General features: G+C 34.7%; 1 protein-coding gene across 1 annotated transcript in view; it reads left to right on the forward strand.

The window, feature by feature from the left end:
* Positions 1–12,082, forward strand: part of LOC134844431 (resistance to inhibitors of cholinesterase protein 3-like) — a 46,866-nt gene extending 34,784 nt beyond the window's left edge. The window contains exon 4 of the mRNA XM_063861112.1: positions 11,148–12,082. Within this exon, the coding sequence (XP_063717182.1) occupies positions 11,148–11,676 (529 nt within the window). The 3' untranslated portion in view covers positions 11,677–12,082. The remainder of the gene's footprint in view (positions 1–11,147) is intronic.
* The last annotated feature ends 2,364 nt before the right edge of the window (positions 12,083–14,446 follow it).

The following is a 14,446-nucleotide window of genomic DNA, read 5'->3' on the forward strand; positions in this document are numbered from 1 at the left end:
GGCGTGGAAAAACATACCATCTTTCATTAAGTAGCAGGAATGCAATTCAGAATGCGCTCACCTGAATGCTGGAATTTTTTTGCTGGAATTTGTCATGCGATGAGCTCTTTCGCGCTCACCGCATGTCCAACCCCGCCACAAAAAAGAAAACAAACAATAAACGCATTAGTAGTAGAAGTTTTCTTTTATACTTTGCCAATTGTCTTTTGCGTTCTGGTTGGATTAATTTTTCTTGTGTTTTGCATTTTACAAAATCTGTTCTTGTAGTTTCTTGTTTTTTTTTATGTGATTTAATTTGACCTCATTTGTTTCGATATGAAATGTAAGAAGATTTTCAGTTGTTTTCCGTGTCCGGAAGGAGCAGAGCGGAAAACTGTACAAATCAAGCACCTAATATTTTTTCGATGACCTTGATTTTTTACTGTACGGGAATTTAGCCTTCTTCTTTGGCTTAATTTCTGTTCGATAATTTTTTCTGAAATTCAACGTCATTCCAGACAAACTTTAAAAAGTTTTGTTGTTTTTTTCTCTAAATAATCCATCGACATAGTGGCTTTCATTTCATTTTAAATCTTCTAACTTGATTGGTTTTGTTTGCGTGGTGTCGCAAGTGGTGCAAAAATCCGCTTGGCCTCTTTTTGCATTTCAGTTTTTAAAAGGAGTGGATCAGTTTTTTATTTTCCAACGGAATAAAAAATTAATCCAGTTTTATCCAAGTGGTTAAAGCAAGTTGACTATCATACAATCTTGACTTTTTGAAGTTTGGTATGGTTCTTGACACAGGTTAGTCAAGTGTTAAAAAACTAGAAGTCATACGTATAGGGCGTGATGGTTTTTCAGTTTTTCTTCAGAAGACAGTCTTAAGTTTGACTTGTGTTCCTTTTTAAGTTCAGTATATTTGTTTTGTTAAAAGGAAGGCAAGCTCGACTCTCAAACAGCAAAGGCCTTGAAAAACATGATCCACTTTTTGTTTCGAAAGTAGACTGTAAACTTCTGATTTTGCAGCAGAAATCAGAAAATTGCCTATGGAGTTAATTTTCTTTAAATGGTTATGTTAGAAAAAGTGCTAATCATAAACAGTATTTGAAATAAATTTTGAAAAATAGGCAACAGTATTTGAAAATGTGCAACAATTTTCAATCAATCTTTTGATTGTTTTCTTATTTTGTTACACTTTTCCATTTGTCTGTTGGCTAAGCTCTTTTTTCCAGATATTTACGCTTGCACTTAGTTAGCGTCTTCGAATCGGATTTAAGACTTTTTTGGAGTTTTAAAGCTAGCTTAACATAATCAGTTGAATCTTTTAATAGCTTGGCTGGTAATAAATTCAAGCGTTCTAGTTTTCCGATTTTAGTTTCCTTCGTAGAGGTAATGTGTGCTGGGACGTCTAAAAGTCTAGGTTTGGTTTCCACCTGGTTTGAAAATTTCAGGACTACAACAGTTTTAGCCTAACGGTGTATTGCTCATGTTTTGTCGGCTTACTTGCAACTTTACCTATTTTTCTTGTGCTCTAAATAATTTTCATGGTAATTATTGGTGATTTATTTGCTAAGTTTCTTTAATTTGCAAATTCAGTAATTGTTTTTTTTTACTTTCTTTTTTTCTGTTGAGCTTTATTCGGTCTTTATGGTATGGGCCTATGATTTATTCGCTGAGTCTTCTGATTTTGAGACTTTTGAAAGGAAAAATAAGTTTTTATCCTTTTTTGTGTTTTCGGAGTGGGGAGCTGACTAAAATTTTTTCTCGATAGTTGTTTCTGAATGCTTATTTAACACCGGCGGTTGTGTTTCGGTAAGTATTTTTCTCAAATTGAGCGTCCTTTGAGCCAAACAGTCAAAAAAATATATTTGAAAAGTGTCAAAATAACGACATTTTTTACATAGTGGATTTCATTTCAATATATGTCTGCTAGCTTGCAATGCCATGTTTCTCCGATCGCAGGTTCTATTGCAGCCGCAGATTTTTTCAATAAATTATTCAACGAAATACAAATTGTTTGTTGCTTTTTGAGTGGTTTAGAAACCGTCAATTGGTCAGAAAATCCCCATTTTTGCTAGGCAAGTTGACAAAATCCTTTTAACTTGTTCATCGCTTGTGTTAACACGCTCCACATTCTCTTTACTGTTATTGGCAGAAGTGTTCTGAGCCTACAAAGCGAAAGTGAGTTTAAGGCAAATGGTATATATGGGCCCAGATATTAGCATGTCTTTTATTTGTTCCTCCATATTCAAGAAAATTTTGAACTTCTTACTGCAATTGCTCCATGCTAGATACTCTGTGTTAAGCAAGGATTTGCAACCAGTTACTTGACTGCTTACCTTGAAAACATGAGAAAAATGAGGTTACAGTGGGCGAGTACCTCTCAGCATAAATTTAAAAGTTTCATTTGACCAGGGGAAGTAAAAAGACCTCATTTTGACCGGGGACGTAGAATGACGTTTCTAAGTTTTTCTGAACCGCGCGCTGCTCCCTCAAAGTAAGTACATGTTGGCGCCATAGATGTCTTTAGTAAAATTTTAGGGTCGGTCAACCAAAATCGGATGCCTTCAAATTTTGCCTTAGGGGAACGCTTTGGGTTGTCATGGGAGTTGAATTCGCTACTGGTATTTCTTAATCTATGAAACATGACATTTTTTGAATATGAAACTATTCATTTAAATATGAAACTATGAAACACGTAACATACTATTTATCTTATAAAAAATAACTGGTTCATTAATTTATATGAGCTCAGAGAATCAATTTGATCGACCTAAAAAACAAGTAGACGAAATTTTTGAATTCTCAAAAATCTGCATCCACCGAGAAAATTCTAGATTCTGGTTGATTGCATCTAGTCTAGCGTTATGTGGACTAATTAGCTTGCCTGAATTCTATATGGATTTTGATTTTAATGCCCAATAACATACGTTTTAAAAGAAAATTGGTAAATGCCGCGCTTTAAGTATCCCAATTTTGCTAATTTCAAATCCTCAAAACTTTGCAAAATCAATCACAGTTGGAATATCTTTCAATTTTTCTTGTAAAGTTACGTTAAGTCGAAATGTGTCTGAAAAAAAAACCACCCGAGCGCAAAAATTTCAATAGTTTCTTCGAAACACTGTCCAATGTAACAGAGGTTTGTTTTAGAGGCCAGCAACTCAATTGGGAAAATAGAAAGTTGTTTTGTCAAACAATATCAACCATTAGCTCACCCGACAATTCCTAAACCTTTTATTCTAAAGTCAGATCTCGTATACCTTATTTAAGTGTAAATACCATGAAGAAATGGAAGCACTTGTATCTAGTTTTGACTCACCACCAGATATAATTTGTATACATGAAACATGCAATCTCCCAGAAGCAGTCGAAGTTTTCTTTCTTTACGAATTAGATAAAAATTAAGAAACGTTATATTTTAACTTTGTCCTGTCATCATATGTGGCGACTTGAATTTTGATTTTTTGAATGCAAAGATCCTCAGTTCATTTTTTGATGTTATGGAAAGCAAAGTCTTTGAAAATTTAATTAAGCAGCCAGCGGGCATTGCTAGCATAAGTGAATTTCTGCTAGATTTATTGGATCTACTTAACAATCTCCCCCCTTTCTTGAAGGGGGGGAGAGATTCTTTAGTAGGTACAATAGGGGGGAGGGAGATTGTTAAGTAGATCCGATTTATTAATTGTTAATGATTTGAATGTACTATCTAAGTCTAAGGTGTTATATGGATAACTTATCACAGAAAAAATCCAGTTGCAACACGAAATAGACTCTATAAAGCATGGTCAGGTAAAAAAAAAACTGTAAAATTTGCGAGAATTGGTTTTGAAAGCGCAAGAAAAAAGTTGAAATTTAAAAAAAGGAAAGGAAAAATTTTTCATAATAAATTCATAAGATATATAAGTGTTTCAAGGGAAGTCTATTAGATTTTAATGGACTGAAGTTTTTTCCACTTGAATAAGCGTTTCTGATTTGTGTTTTTTCGATGAAAAAGACTTCAACTTTGTTCACGCTAAAAATTGGCTTTTTGCGGTGTGACTGAAGGCAAATTAATTGAAGGCAAACTCGAGTATCGAACAGCTAACTTGAAAAAGGGAACGAGAAACGAAAATGACTTCGTTTCCAAAATGGGACTGAAACATTCTGAGTCTCTGGCGGAATTAGAAAATGCTATGATCCAGTTTTCTCAAAGTGGCACAAAAAACGTGCCAATCATGAATAGTGTTTGGATTATTCTTTTGAAACTTGGAAAATGTGCAACAATTTTCAATCAACTTTTTTTTTTCGTTTGAATGTTTTTATACATTGTTATTTTGGACTATTCTGCTTTGGAACTCGAAACTCAGAAGTTCTCAGGCTTCTCATTTTCTATCAATCACAAAATCTAGCCAACCAAAAGACTGTTTAAAAATGCTTTGATGATGGTTACTCAACAGTAGAGAAAATTCCAACCAAACTGATTTCATTCCAACACGATTGTCGCAGAGGAAATTTTGAGGATATCAAGGGCCTAGAATAAGGTACTCACAGACTTGTTTGGCGTGATATCTATCTTGAAGTTCCCCTGAACCGCCATAAGTCAAAACTAGATAGAAGAATAAAATCGTGGAAATTAAATGAAAGAGAAAATCAAATCAAGTGCAAAGAATCAATCAGAAAAAAGCTAGAGAATAATCAAAAACAGGCGAACGGGAAACGTTTTTAATCAACCTTTGTAGAAAAAACTACAAAAGTGTGTGGTGAAATAACCAGAAAACCAGCGAGAAAAAGAACATGGTAGTGGAACGAAAAAATCGGCGAAGGAGTTAAAAAGAAAATAGTTTTGTTAGGAAAGTGGCTGATGTCTGGAAATGGAAGAGACCGAGTGATATATCGGAGACAGAGCACTGTCGTGAAACGTCTACTTGTTGAAGCTTAAAAAGAATCAAGCCAGAACTGGTGTCAAGATCTCTCAAAAACGGAGACAGGACTCAAAACTTTCCGCCTCGCCAAGCAATTGAAAATTGATAAGAGGATGCGGTTTTAGCAAACTTTGTTAAATGTGGAGGGAAGTTTCTGAATTGTGACGAAAATGTTCTCTCGCAGCGGCAAAGCTTTTTCTCAAATCTTTTTTATTGAGATAAGTCCGTTTGACAGGCAAGATATCCCCCAGTGGCTGGCCCATCGGAGGAATTTACTATCCAGGAGGTGGCATCGGCACTGACAAAAATGAGAAATAAGATAATCCCACGACCAACAGGGCTAACTTCAGACATGATATTGTGTTTTATGAAGTCTGGACCTGCTGGGCTCTTTGAAGTCCTTAAGAAGATGGATCTGCACTTAGCCAAGTATTAATTATAAAAGTAATGGAAAGGGCTACGAAACATATTCGTTCTACGGTACCCTGGGATATGCAGATGATCTTGTGATATCGGTTGAAACGAAATCCCAGTTCATTGAGCAGTTAATACTTGCAACAAGGCTTTACAAAAACCAGGTTTAAAGGTTAACTTGAATAAGACAAATATTTGATTTCAGGCCAAACTTGCAAAAAAATTGCACTCGGATCGATTGTGTTGAACGGGACCTGAAGCTTCGAACAAACTGGCTGCTTTGATCGAATGGCGTGGAAAAACATACCATCTTTCATTAAGTAGCAGGAATGCAATTCAGAATGCGCTCACCTGAATGCTGGAATTTTTTTGCTGGATTTTATCATGCGATGAGCTCTTTCGCGCTCACCGCATGTCCAACCCCGCCACAAAAAAGAAAACAAACAATAAACGCATTAGTAGAAGTTTTCTTTTATACTTTGCCAATTGTCTTTTGTGTTCTGGTTGTATTGATTTTTCTTGTTTTGCAATTTTACAAAATCTGTTTTAGTAGTTTCTTGTTTTTTTATGTGATTTATTTTGACCTTATTTGTTTCGATATGAAATGTAGGGATATTTTCAGTTGTTTTCCGTTTCCGGAAGAAGCAGAGCGGAAAACTGTACAAATCAAGCACCTAATATTTTTTCGATGACCTTGTTTTTTACTGTACGGGAATTTAACCTTCTTCTTTGGCTTAGTTGCTGCTCGATAATTTTTTCTGAAATTCAACGTCATTCCAGACAAACTTTAAAAAGTTTTGTTGTTGCTTTTTTCTCTAAATAATTCATCGACGTGGCTTTCATTTCATTTTAAATCTGCTAACTTGATTGGTTTTATTTGCGTGGTGTCGCAAGTGGTGCAAAAATCCGCTTGGCCTTTTTTTGCATTTCAGTTTTCAAAAGGGGTGGATCAGTTTTTTATTTTCCAACGGAATAAAAAATTAATCCAGTTTTATCCAAGTGGTTAAAGCAAGTTGACTATCATACAATCTTGACTTTTTGAAGTTTGGTATGGTTCTTGACACAGGTTAGTCAAGTGTTAAAAAACTAGAAGTCATACGTATAGGGCGTGATGGTTTTTCAGTTTTTCTTCAGAAGACAGTCTTAAGTTTGACTTGTGTTCCTTTTTAAGTTCAGTATATTTGTTTTGTTAAAAGGAAGGCAAGCTCGACTCTCAAACAGCAAAGGTCTTGAAAAACATGATCCACTTTTTGTTTCGAAAGTAGACTGTAAACTTCTGATTTTGCAGCAGAAATCAGAAAATTGCCTATGGAGTTAATTTTCTTTAAATGGTTATGTTAGAAAAAGTGCTAATCATAAACAGTATTTGAAATAAATTTTGAAAAATAGGCAACAGTATTTGAAAATGTGCAACAATTTTCAATCAATCTTTTGATTGTTTTCTTATTTTGTTACACTTTTCCATTTGTCTGTTGGCTAAGCTCTTTTTTCCAGATATTTACGCTTGCACTTAGTTAGCGTCTTCGAATCGGATTTAAGACTTTTTTGGAGTTTTAAAGCTAGCTTAACATAATCAGTTGAATCTTTTAATAGCTTGGCTGGTAATAAATTCAAGCGTTCTAGTTTTCCGATTTTAGTTTCCTTCGTAGAGGTAATGTGTGCTGGGACGTCTAAAAGTCTAGGTTTGGTTTTCACCTGGTTTGAAAATTTCAGGACTACAACAGTTTTAGCCTAACGGTGTTCTGCTCATGTTTTGTCGGCTTACTTGCAACTTTACCTAATTTTCTTGTGCTCTAAACAATTTTCATGGTAATTATTGGTGATTCATTTGCTAAGTTTCTTTAATTTGCAAATTCAGTAATTGTTTTTTTTTACTTTCTTTTTTTCTGTTGAGCTTTATTCGGTCTTTATGGTATGGGCCTATGATTTTTTCGCTGAGTCTTCTGTATTTGAGACTTTTGAAAGGAAAAAAAAAAATTTTTATCCTTTTTATATGTTTTCGGAGTGGGGAGCGGACTAAAATTTTTTCTCGATAGTTGTTTCTGAATGCTTATTTAACACCGGCGGTTGTGTTTCTGTAAGTCTTTTTCTCAAATTGAGCGTCCTTTGAGACAAACAGTCAAAAAAATATATTTAAAAAGTGTCAAAATAACGACATTTTTTACATAGTGGATTTCATTTCAATATATGTCTGCTAGCTTGCAATGCCATGTTTCTCCGATCGCAGGTTCTATCGCAGCAGCAGATTTTTTCAATAAATTATTCAGCAAAGTACAAATTGTTTGTTGCTTTTTGAGTCGTTTAGAAACAGTCAATTGGTTAGAAAATCTATTTTAGTCAATTTTTCTGCTGTTTTCTGATAGCGAGTTTTGTTATCAGCTAATGGCAGCTCTGATGTAATTATTATTCAGATTTACGCTTCTTTTACTTTGGTCATCTTATTGAATGTTTCTTACCTTCCTACATTTTCATCTCGTGGATATTTTTTCGAAAGTCGATTTGTTTTTCCGATTTCGACAGTTGTTTACTGAGACTGTTTCATTTTCTGCACGTTCCGATTTAATCGGGTTATATTCCCTTCTGTTTTTTTTTTTGATTTTGTCTTAAAACAGATTGAAATGTTTGCTAATTTGCTGAAAAATTTCAATAGTTGTTTAATAAGCTCCTAATTTCAATGAGTTGGAGAATTTATCTCTGGGGAAAACGGGTACTCTCGCTTCGTATTTATCTTCGTTTGTGTATTCCTCTATCTAGATAAGAGCTAATAAGAAATGTAGTTTCTCGGTCTCTTTGGGTTTTAAGTATGATTTAATGGTCAGCTTTTCGCTGAAAGAATTAAGAGAAAACTATTTAAAGCGAAATAGATTATCCTTACTTTCGAGGCGTGGATTCAGAGAGGTTAAATACTTCAAGCAACTTCGCATGATGAAGCATTCAAATTCAGCGCTAATTATTCAGCAAATTGGGGGTTAAAAACAGTTGTAAAATAGGGTTACATGTCATTTTGCCCCAAGTTAATTTGCCCAGCCCATCTTGTCCTACACCAACTTGCCCCACAAGACAATAAGTTGACTCATAATAGTTAAGTTGTAGTTTTACACAGAAAAGATTTTAACAAAGACGCAAAACAAAATTATTGTTCCGACTTTCGATACGAAAGTAACGGAATATTTGTGCTCGGGGTGGGTTTTTTTCTTCAGACTAATTTCGACTTTTAACTAGCCATTTTTGACGGAATTTTTTTATATCATTCGAACGGTATTGTTGTCCTGAGCTTAAACTTGAAAAGATATTTTACCTGTGATCATCTTTTTGTACTTTAAATGGCGTGTGGGGTGATGATTTTCATAAAAATTTCAAATTTAAGAAAAAAATCATATTATTTAATTACATTTAATTTTTTAATGTTATTACTGCTCCATAAAACTTTAAAGGCGGTCGGAACATTCAGGGCTTAACCCTGATACGAGCAGTCTTGTTGTTCCGACTTTCGATACGAAAGTAACGGAATATTTGTGCTTCGTCTGTTTTTCTTTCGGCTAGCTTACCTTGTTATGTTTGTCATTTATCACAAGTAGTGCGAATCTCCGCTCAGCGTACGTGTTGAAATACTATGTGTGATCGTTTTTCATAAAGTTTTTGAGATTTCAATAATGACCCGAATTCATTCAATTGTGTTTGCGCTGCGCAGCATAGCATATTTGTTGATAGTTTTTTGCCAGTGATATTTTGAATCTAGTCTTCAATCGCTTTACTACTTTTGATGTGCTATATCACTGCTAATTTTGGGTCATTGAGTTCTAAAAGGTTGGACTTTGTTATCGCTCATTGGTAGTTTTGTCAAGCTCTTGCATAACTCGAGGCAATTCATAAATTTTACAACTTTCGTATAGTATAAACTTTCTAACGTTGATAATTGGTATCAAAGATTGCTTGATAGATCATAATAGAATCATGTGAACTACTGCATGCGGAGGATCTTTTTGTGATGATATTTTGCTAGAACCATCTGGACGAAGTGGTTTTGTTGCAAATGTGTAGTACAGAACACAGTTTTATTACCGAATGCTTTACAAAAAAGGAGGTTTTTTAAAAAAAAAGAAAAGGAGTAGGGCGACGATTCGTAACAGGCTACAATTCGTATCAGGCGATAATTCGTAACAAACGACAATTTGTAACAAGAAGGCATTGGCAAGTAGAATATGCTTGCTCCGCTGCGCTCACAGTCGGCACGAGAGAAATAGTGTTTATAAATTAGTGCCCGCCATGATTCTGTCGAAACTGCTTGTTGTTCCGACTTTTGATACGAAAGTAACGGAATATTTGTGCTCGGGGTGCGTTTTTTTCAGACAAATTTCGACTTTTCAACTAGTCATTTTTGACGGATTTTTTTAATACCATTTAAAAGGTATTGTTGTCATGAGCTCAAATCTGAAAAGATATTTTACTTGTGATCATTTTTCGTAAAGTTATGAGGGTTTAAAGATTGCCATTTTGACCAATTTGGGACAATTAACGCGCGATATATTTCGCGCCATTAACGCGTAAGCGGAGATTTAATCCATCCTAGAAATCGTTCCAAATTGGTTGAAAGAAGCCTATTTGCCATAATTGATTTGTTACAAGGAGCGAAATCTATTGCTTTGTACTTTATATGGCGTGTGGGGGGATGATTTTCATCGAAAAATTTTCAAATTTTAGAAAAAAAAGTTTTTTATTTATTTTATTTCATTTAATTTTTTATGTTGTTTATGTTATTACTGCTCCATAAACGGTAAAAGGCAGTCGGAACTTTCAGGGCTTCGCCCTGATACGAGGACTCTTGTTAGTGTTTTGTTCTGTTTCAATAGCGTTAATTGCGGATTTTTGTCACAATTTCGCGTTAAATTGACAAAAGTTATGGCTTAGATGATTTCTGAGGCTTAATTTAAACGATTTTGAGTCAGTTTCCCCTGTTATTGCAAAAAGAGTTCAGTTTACCATTAGCACTTGCTGGTCCTATACGTTAATCGATTTGAACATCAAATAATTAACTAGAAGTGTTAATTTTGGGACAAAACGGCATAGGACAAGTTGTCATATGGGGCAAGTTGGCATAGGACAAGTTTTCATATGGGGCAGTTTAGTATAGGGCAAGTTGGCATAGGGCCAGTTGTCCTGGGGCAAATAGTCCTGACACCGAAAATAGAATAGATATGGATACTAATTTTGGGAGGACTAAAGTATACTGTTTAACTCCTTGCCTTAAAAGCTTTTCAATTTGTAAAAGGAGCCGCATTCAAGTTAATATTTAATGAGGTTCATATGATTAATCGAGTGTTTGCTTGCTTTTCTCAATCTAAATTTCCAAATGTGGTCAAAGATTTTGTTGTATTTCTGTAATAGTAAAATCAATGTCTTGCCAATACACCTAATCCGTTGATCTGGTTTTGATACAAATACCACTAAGGTGTTTGCATTCTATTTAACTTCTACCTTCCAGAAATGCGTACTTGCCAAGTGCAACCCAGCCACTGCGAATGAGTGGTCATCAAATTTGACGGCGTGAATTAATTTTCAACCCTTTCCACAAAGCATTTTGTCTGTGGAAACAGAGCTGACATACATTCCCTGTATTCTGATTAAAGGTTTTATATAAGAGTGAAGTTGCTTGAATCCTGATTATTTTATGATTGTGATTCTTGTTGTATTTTCTGGTTATATTGCCATACAAAACTGCTAGTGCGGTTCGGTGTTAGGTCTGTTATTGGACAACTAATATTGAACTTGATGCGATCAGTTTGTTCAGTGTTCTTACATTTCATCACATAATATCAGATATATCATTTGATTATCATAGCATTGTTGATTTAGACGTGAACAACCAAAAAGAGAAGATTCGATGCAGAAAAACGAAACTGTTACGCCCAGTTTCCAAGCAGAGCAACCAAACGGAGATATGAAACCCGAACCAGTTATCAAGTTCACCCCTCCCACAAACGAACAGGAGTCGCTGGAGCCCACGACTTGTGAAGAGAAAACTCCGAACGTGAGTTCGGAGTCTAAAATGGAATCGGATGAAGGAGAGTCGTTGGCTGAGCCGAGCGAAGAAGCGAACAGAAGCCGACGCGTGTCGTTCGCTGAAGGGATAAACATAATTAAACAGAGCACAATTGAAAAGAACCTGAACGAACTGGAATCGATCGCAGCTTCACCGATAACAACTGAAGCTGGCAATACTCCCCAGCAGCAGCCGGAGACTATTGAGGCGTGTATTGAAGAGGTGAACAAAGTGCATCCGGCTACTGAGCCGGAAGGACTTTACTTGGGCAAACTCGTGTTGGCTGAGGACGAGTCGATTGATTCGCCTATCACCAAAGTCGCACCAGCAAATGTTTCGTAAAAGAATCGGCGATAAAACAGAATCTGCAATTAGAAAAGTTTAAGTGCAGTTTAAAAAAGTTTGTTTCGACTCACTTGATACACGAAAAAATTTCTTTCTAAAATAGTGTGAACTATTTTCTTTTTGCAAAGGTAAAAATTTTAGGGCTAATGTTTCTATCTCTTTCTACCACAGCGTGTTCACAATAAATGGCTGTATAAATTTTTCATTCGAATTTAATCTCATATCCCAGTATTTCAATTAGTGTGAATAAACTTCAGTTTTTGTATGAAATAAAATTGGCTATTTCTCTCTTAATTTGTGTAGCTTATAATTTAAATACATTTGATGTAATTAAATAAGCTTCAGTGGCAATTCGTATTTTCGAAAGCATCCTTTTGACGAGTTAATATAACAAAATGGTAATAAAGTTCTCTGTTCCGTTTTTTGTTGCGATTATTTCACGCAGTGACTGGATTGAACTTTGGCTTTGTGTGATTTTTTGTCGATCTTGACTAACTCAAAGAAAGGTCAGATAACAAAGGAACATAGGAAAATGGCATTGGGTGATTTTTTTCAATTGATTTTACTGCCTCAATGAAAAATCGAAGGGCTTCAAATTCCAAAAAGTTGTCTTATGGTAGATAAAACTGTCAATTTTAGCTATTCAGACACTTTTTAAGGGAATAGTGGACAGTTCTCTTTAAGTGAACTTGATTTGGAGGAAGAATTGTTTATTTTTGAGTCAATCGTTGCATTATTACCCTTGCGATAAATAAGGGTAATGCAATGGCGTACTAGTCTTTTTTTCTCGTAAAAAACTTTGTTCACAGAATGGTCAAATGGTAATCAGTATGTTTTCTACCCGTTGCATGGTCAGTGTACCACTGCATGGATATTTAAGCAGCTACTTACTTTTACACACGGCCAATACAGTACCCACGCTATTAAATATCCATGATCGTTAAACTTGCATCGGAACAAAAATTACGTAGCGGTAGCAACCCAACACTGCTAATTGCGAAAACAATAATCACATGCGTAATAATCCCGTGTTCATTAATCGGCAATGACAAAAATTATTGATAAAAAAAATTGTTAAACTTTATTTATGAAATTTGTATTAAAGAAATTTTCAGAAAATGCAACAAAATTTTGAAAATAAATTATACATCAATTAATTCCACTAATGGCCTTCAGAAACTAGAAGAAAGCTGAATCTTTAAATAACTGTCCGTGCAATGTGAACGAAGCCGAAAGAATAAAGAGGTGGACGATTGCCTAAAAAAGCAGAAAACTTCTAGTGTGAAAAAAAACAGGTTCGGGCTGGATTCGACCACACGCCTTAGTCGTCTTAAGCATGTGTTACCTCTACGCCAGATGCGCTGGTTGCTTGATGCAATTTGAGTTCATTATGATCACCGAACTAAAAAGCCGAAAATTTCAAAAAAAAATTACCAGCAAAACTAATAGAATAAAACATTTAAAAAATAAGCCGACATAATTAAAGCTTAACAACCTCAGTGCCCAAAATCTACCAAAATTTTTCGAATATATCAAAAAAATTATAAGCAGCTACTTACTTTTACACATGGCCAATACAGTACCCACGCTATTATTGTTTTTTTGATATATTCGAAAACTTTTGGTAGATTTTGGGCACTGAGGTCGTTCAGCTTTAATTATGTCGGCTTATTTTTTTAATGTTTTATTCTGTTAGTTTTGCTGGTCTAATGTTTTAATTTATTAGTTTTATTGGTAATTTTTTTTTGAAATTTTTGGTTTTTTAGTTCGTTGATCATAATGAACTCAAATTGAATCAAGCAACCAGCGCATCTGGCGTAGAGGTAACCCATGCTTAAGACGACTAAGGCGTGTGGTCGAATCCAGCCCGAACCTGTTTTTTTTTCACACAAGAAGTTTTCTGCTTTTTTAGGCAATCGTCCACCTCTTTATTCTTTCGGCTTCGTTCCCATTGCACGTACAGTTATTGAAAGATTCAGCTTTCTTCTAGTTTTCTGAAGGCCATTAGTGGAATTAATTGATGTATAATCTATTTTCAAAATATTGTTGCATTTTCTGATAATATTTTCTGATACAAATTTCACAAATAAAGTTCAACAATTTTTTTTATCAATAATTTTTGTCATTGCCGATTAATGAACACGGGATTATTACGCATGTGATTATTGTTTTCGCAATTAGCAGTGTTGGGTTGCTAACGCTACGTAATTTTTGTTCCGATGCAAGTTTAATGATCAGTTGTTTTACTTGGCATGTTATTTTCGTTAAAAATGATTTTTATTCGAAAAAAATTGATACAACTTTTGAAAGTTTCGGCAGATTTAGTTTTTCTCAACCTTATTACTTTTTTTAATTTTTTTTGAATTGGCGACTTTCGTCTCTTATCCTGTCTGCTAGTCTGTGCTATGTTTTTGTTGTATTTCAAGTTTTCTGCTTAATGGTTATCGGCTTTAACTTTGTCAGTTAATTTTCGAATTGACCCTTGCATCAACTACATATATGCAATTGTAGACAATGTACAAGCTGTACATTTTGGTTGATTTTCTGTTTATTGGCTGTCTGTTTTGTCGGCTTTTACCTAATATTTTGTTTCCTACGAATTTGTGGCTTTATTTTAAAGATCGGTAAGACTCCGGCTCCTCATTTTCGATTACTCAAAGTCAACCCCCACAAGTTTGTCTTGAAAGAAATTAAATTTGATCATGAAAAAACCTACCTTTCATTTTTTTTTTCATTTTTGTTTTTCTAGTTCTTTTTTCAATTTTTT

Source organism: Symsagittifera roscoffensis, chromosome 1 (genome assembly GCF_963678635.1).
Source record: "Symsagittifera roscoffensis chromosome 1, txSymRosc1.1, whole genome shotgun sequence".
NCBI lineage: Eukaryota > Metazoa > Xenacoelomorpha > Acoela > Convolutidae > Symsagittifera > Symsagittifera roscoffensis.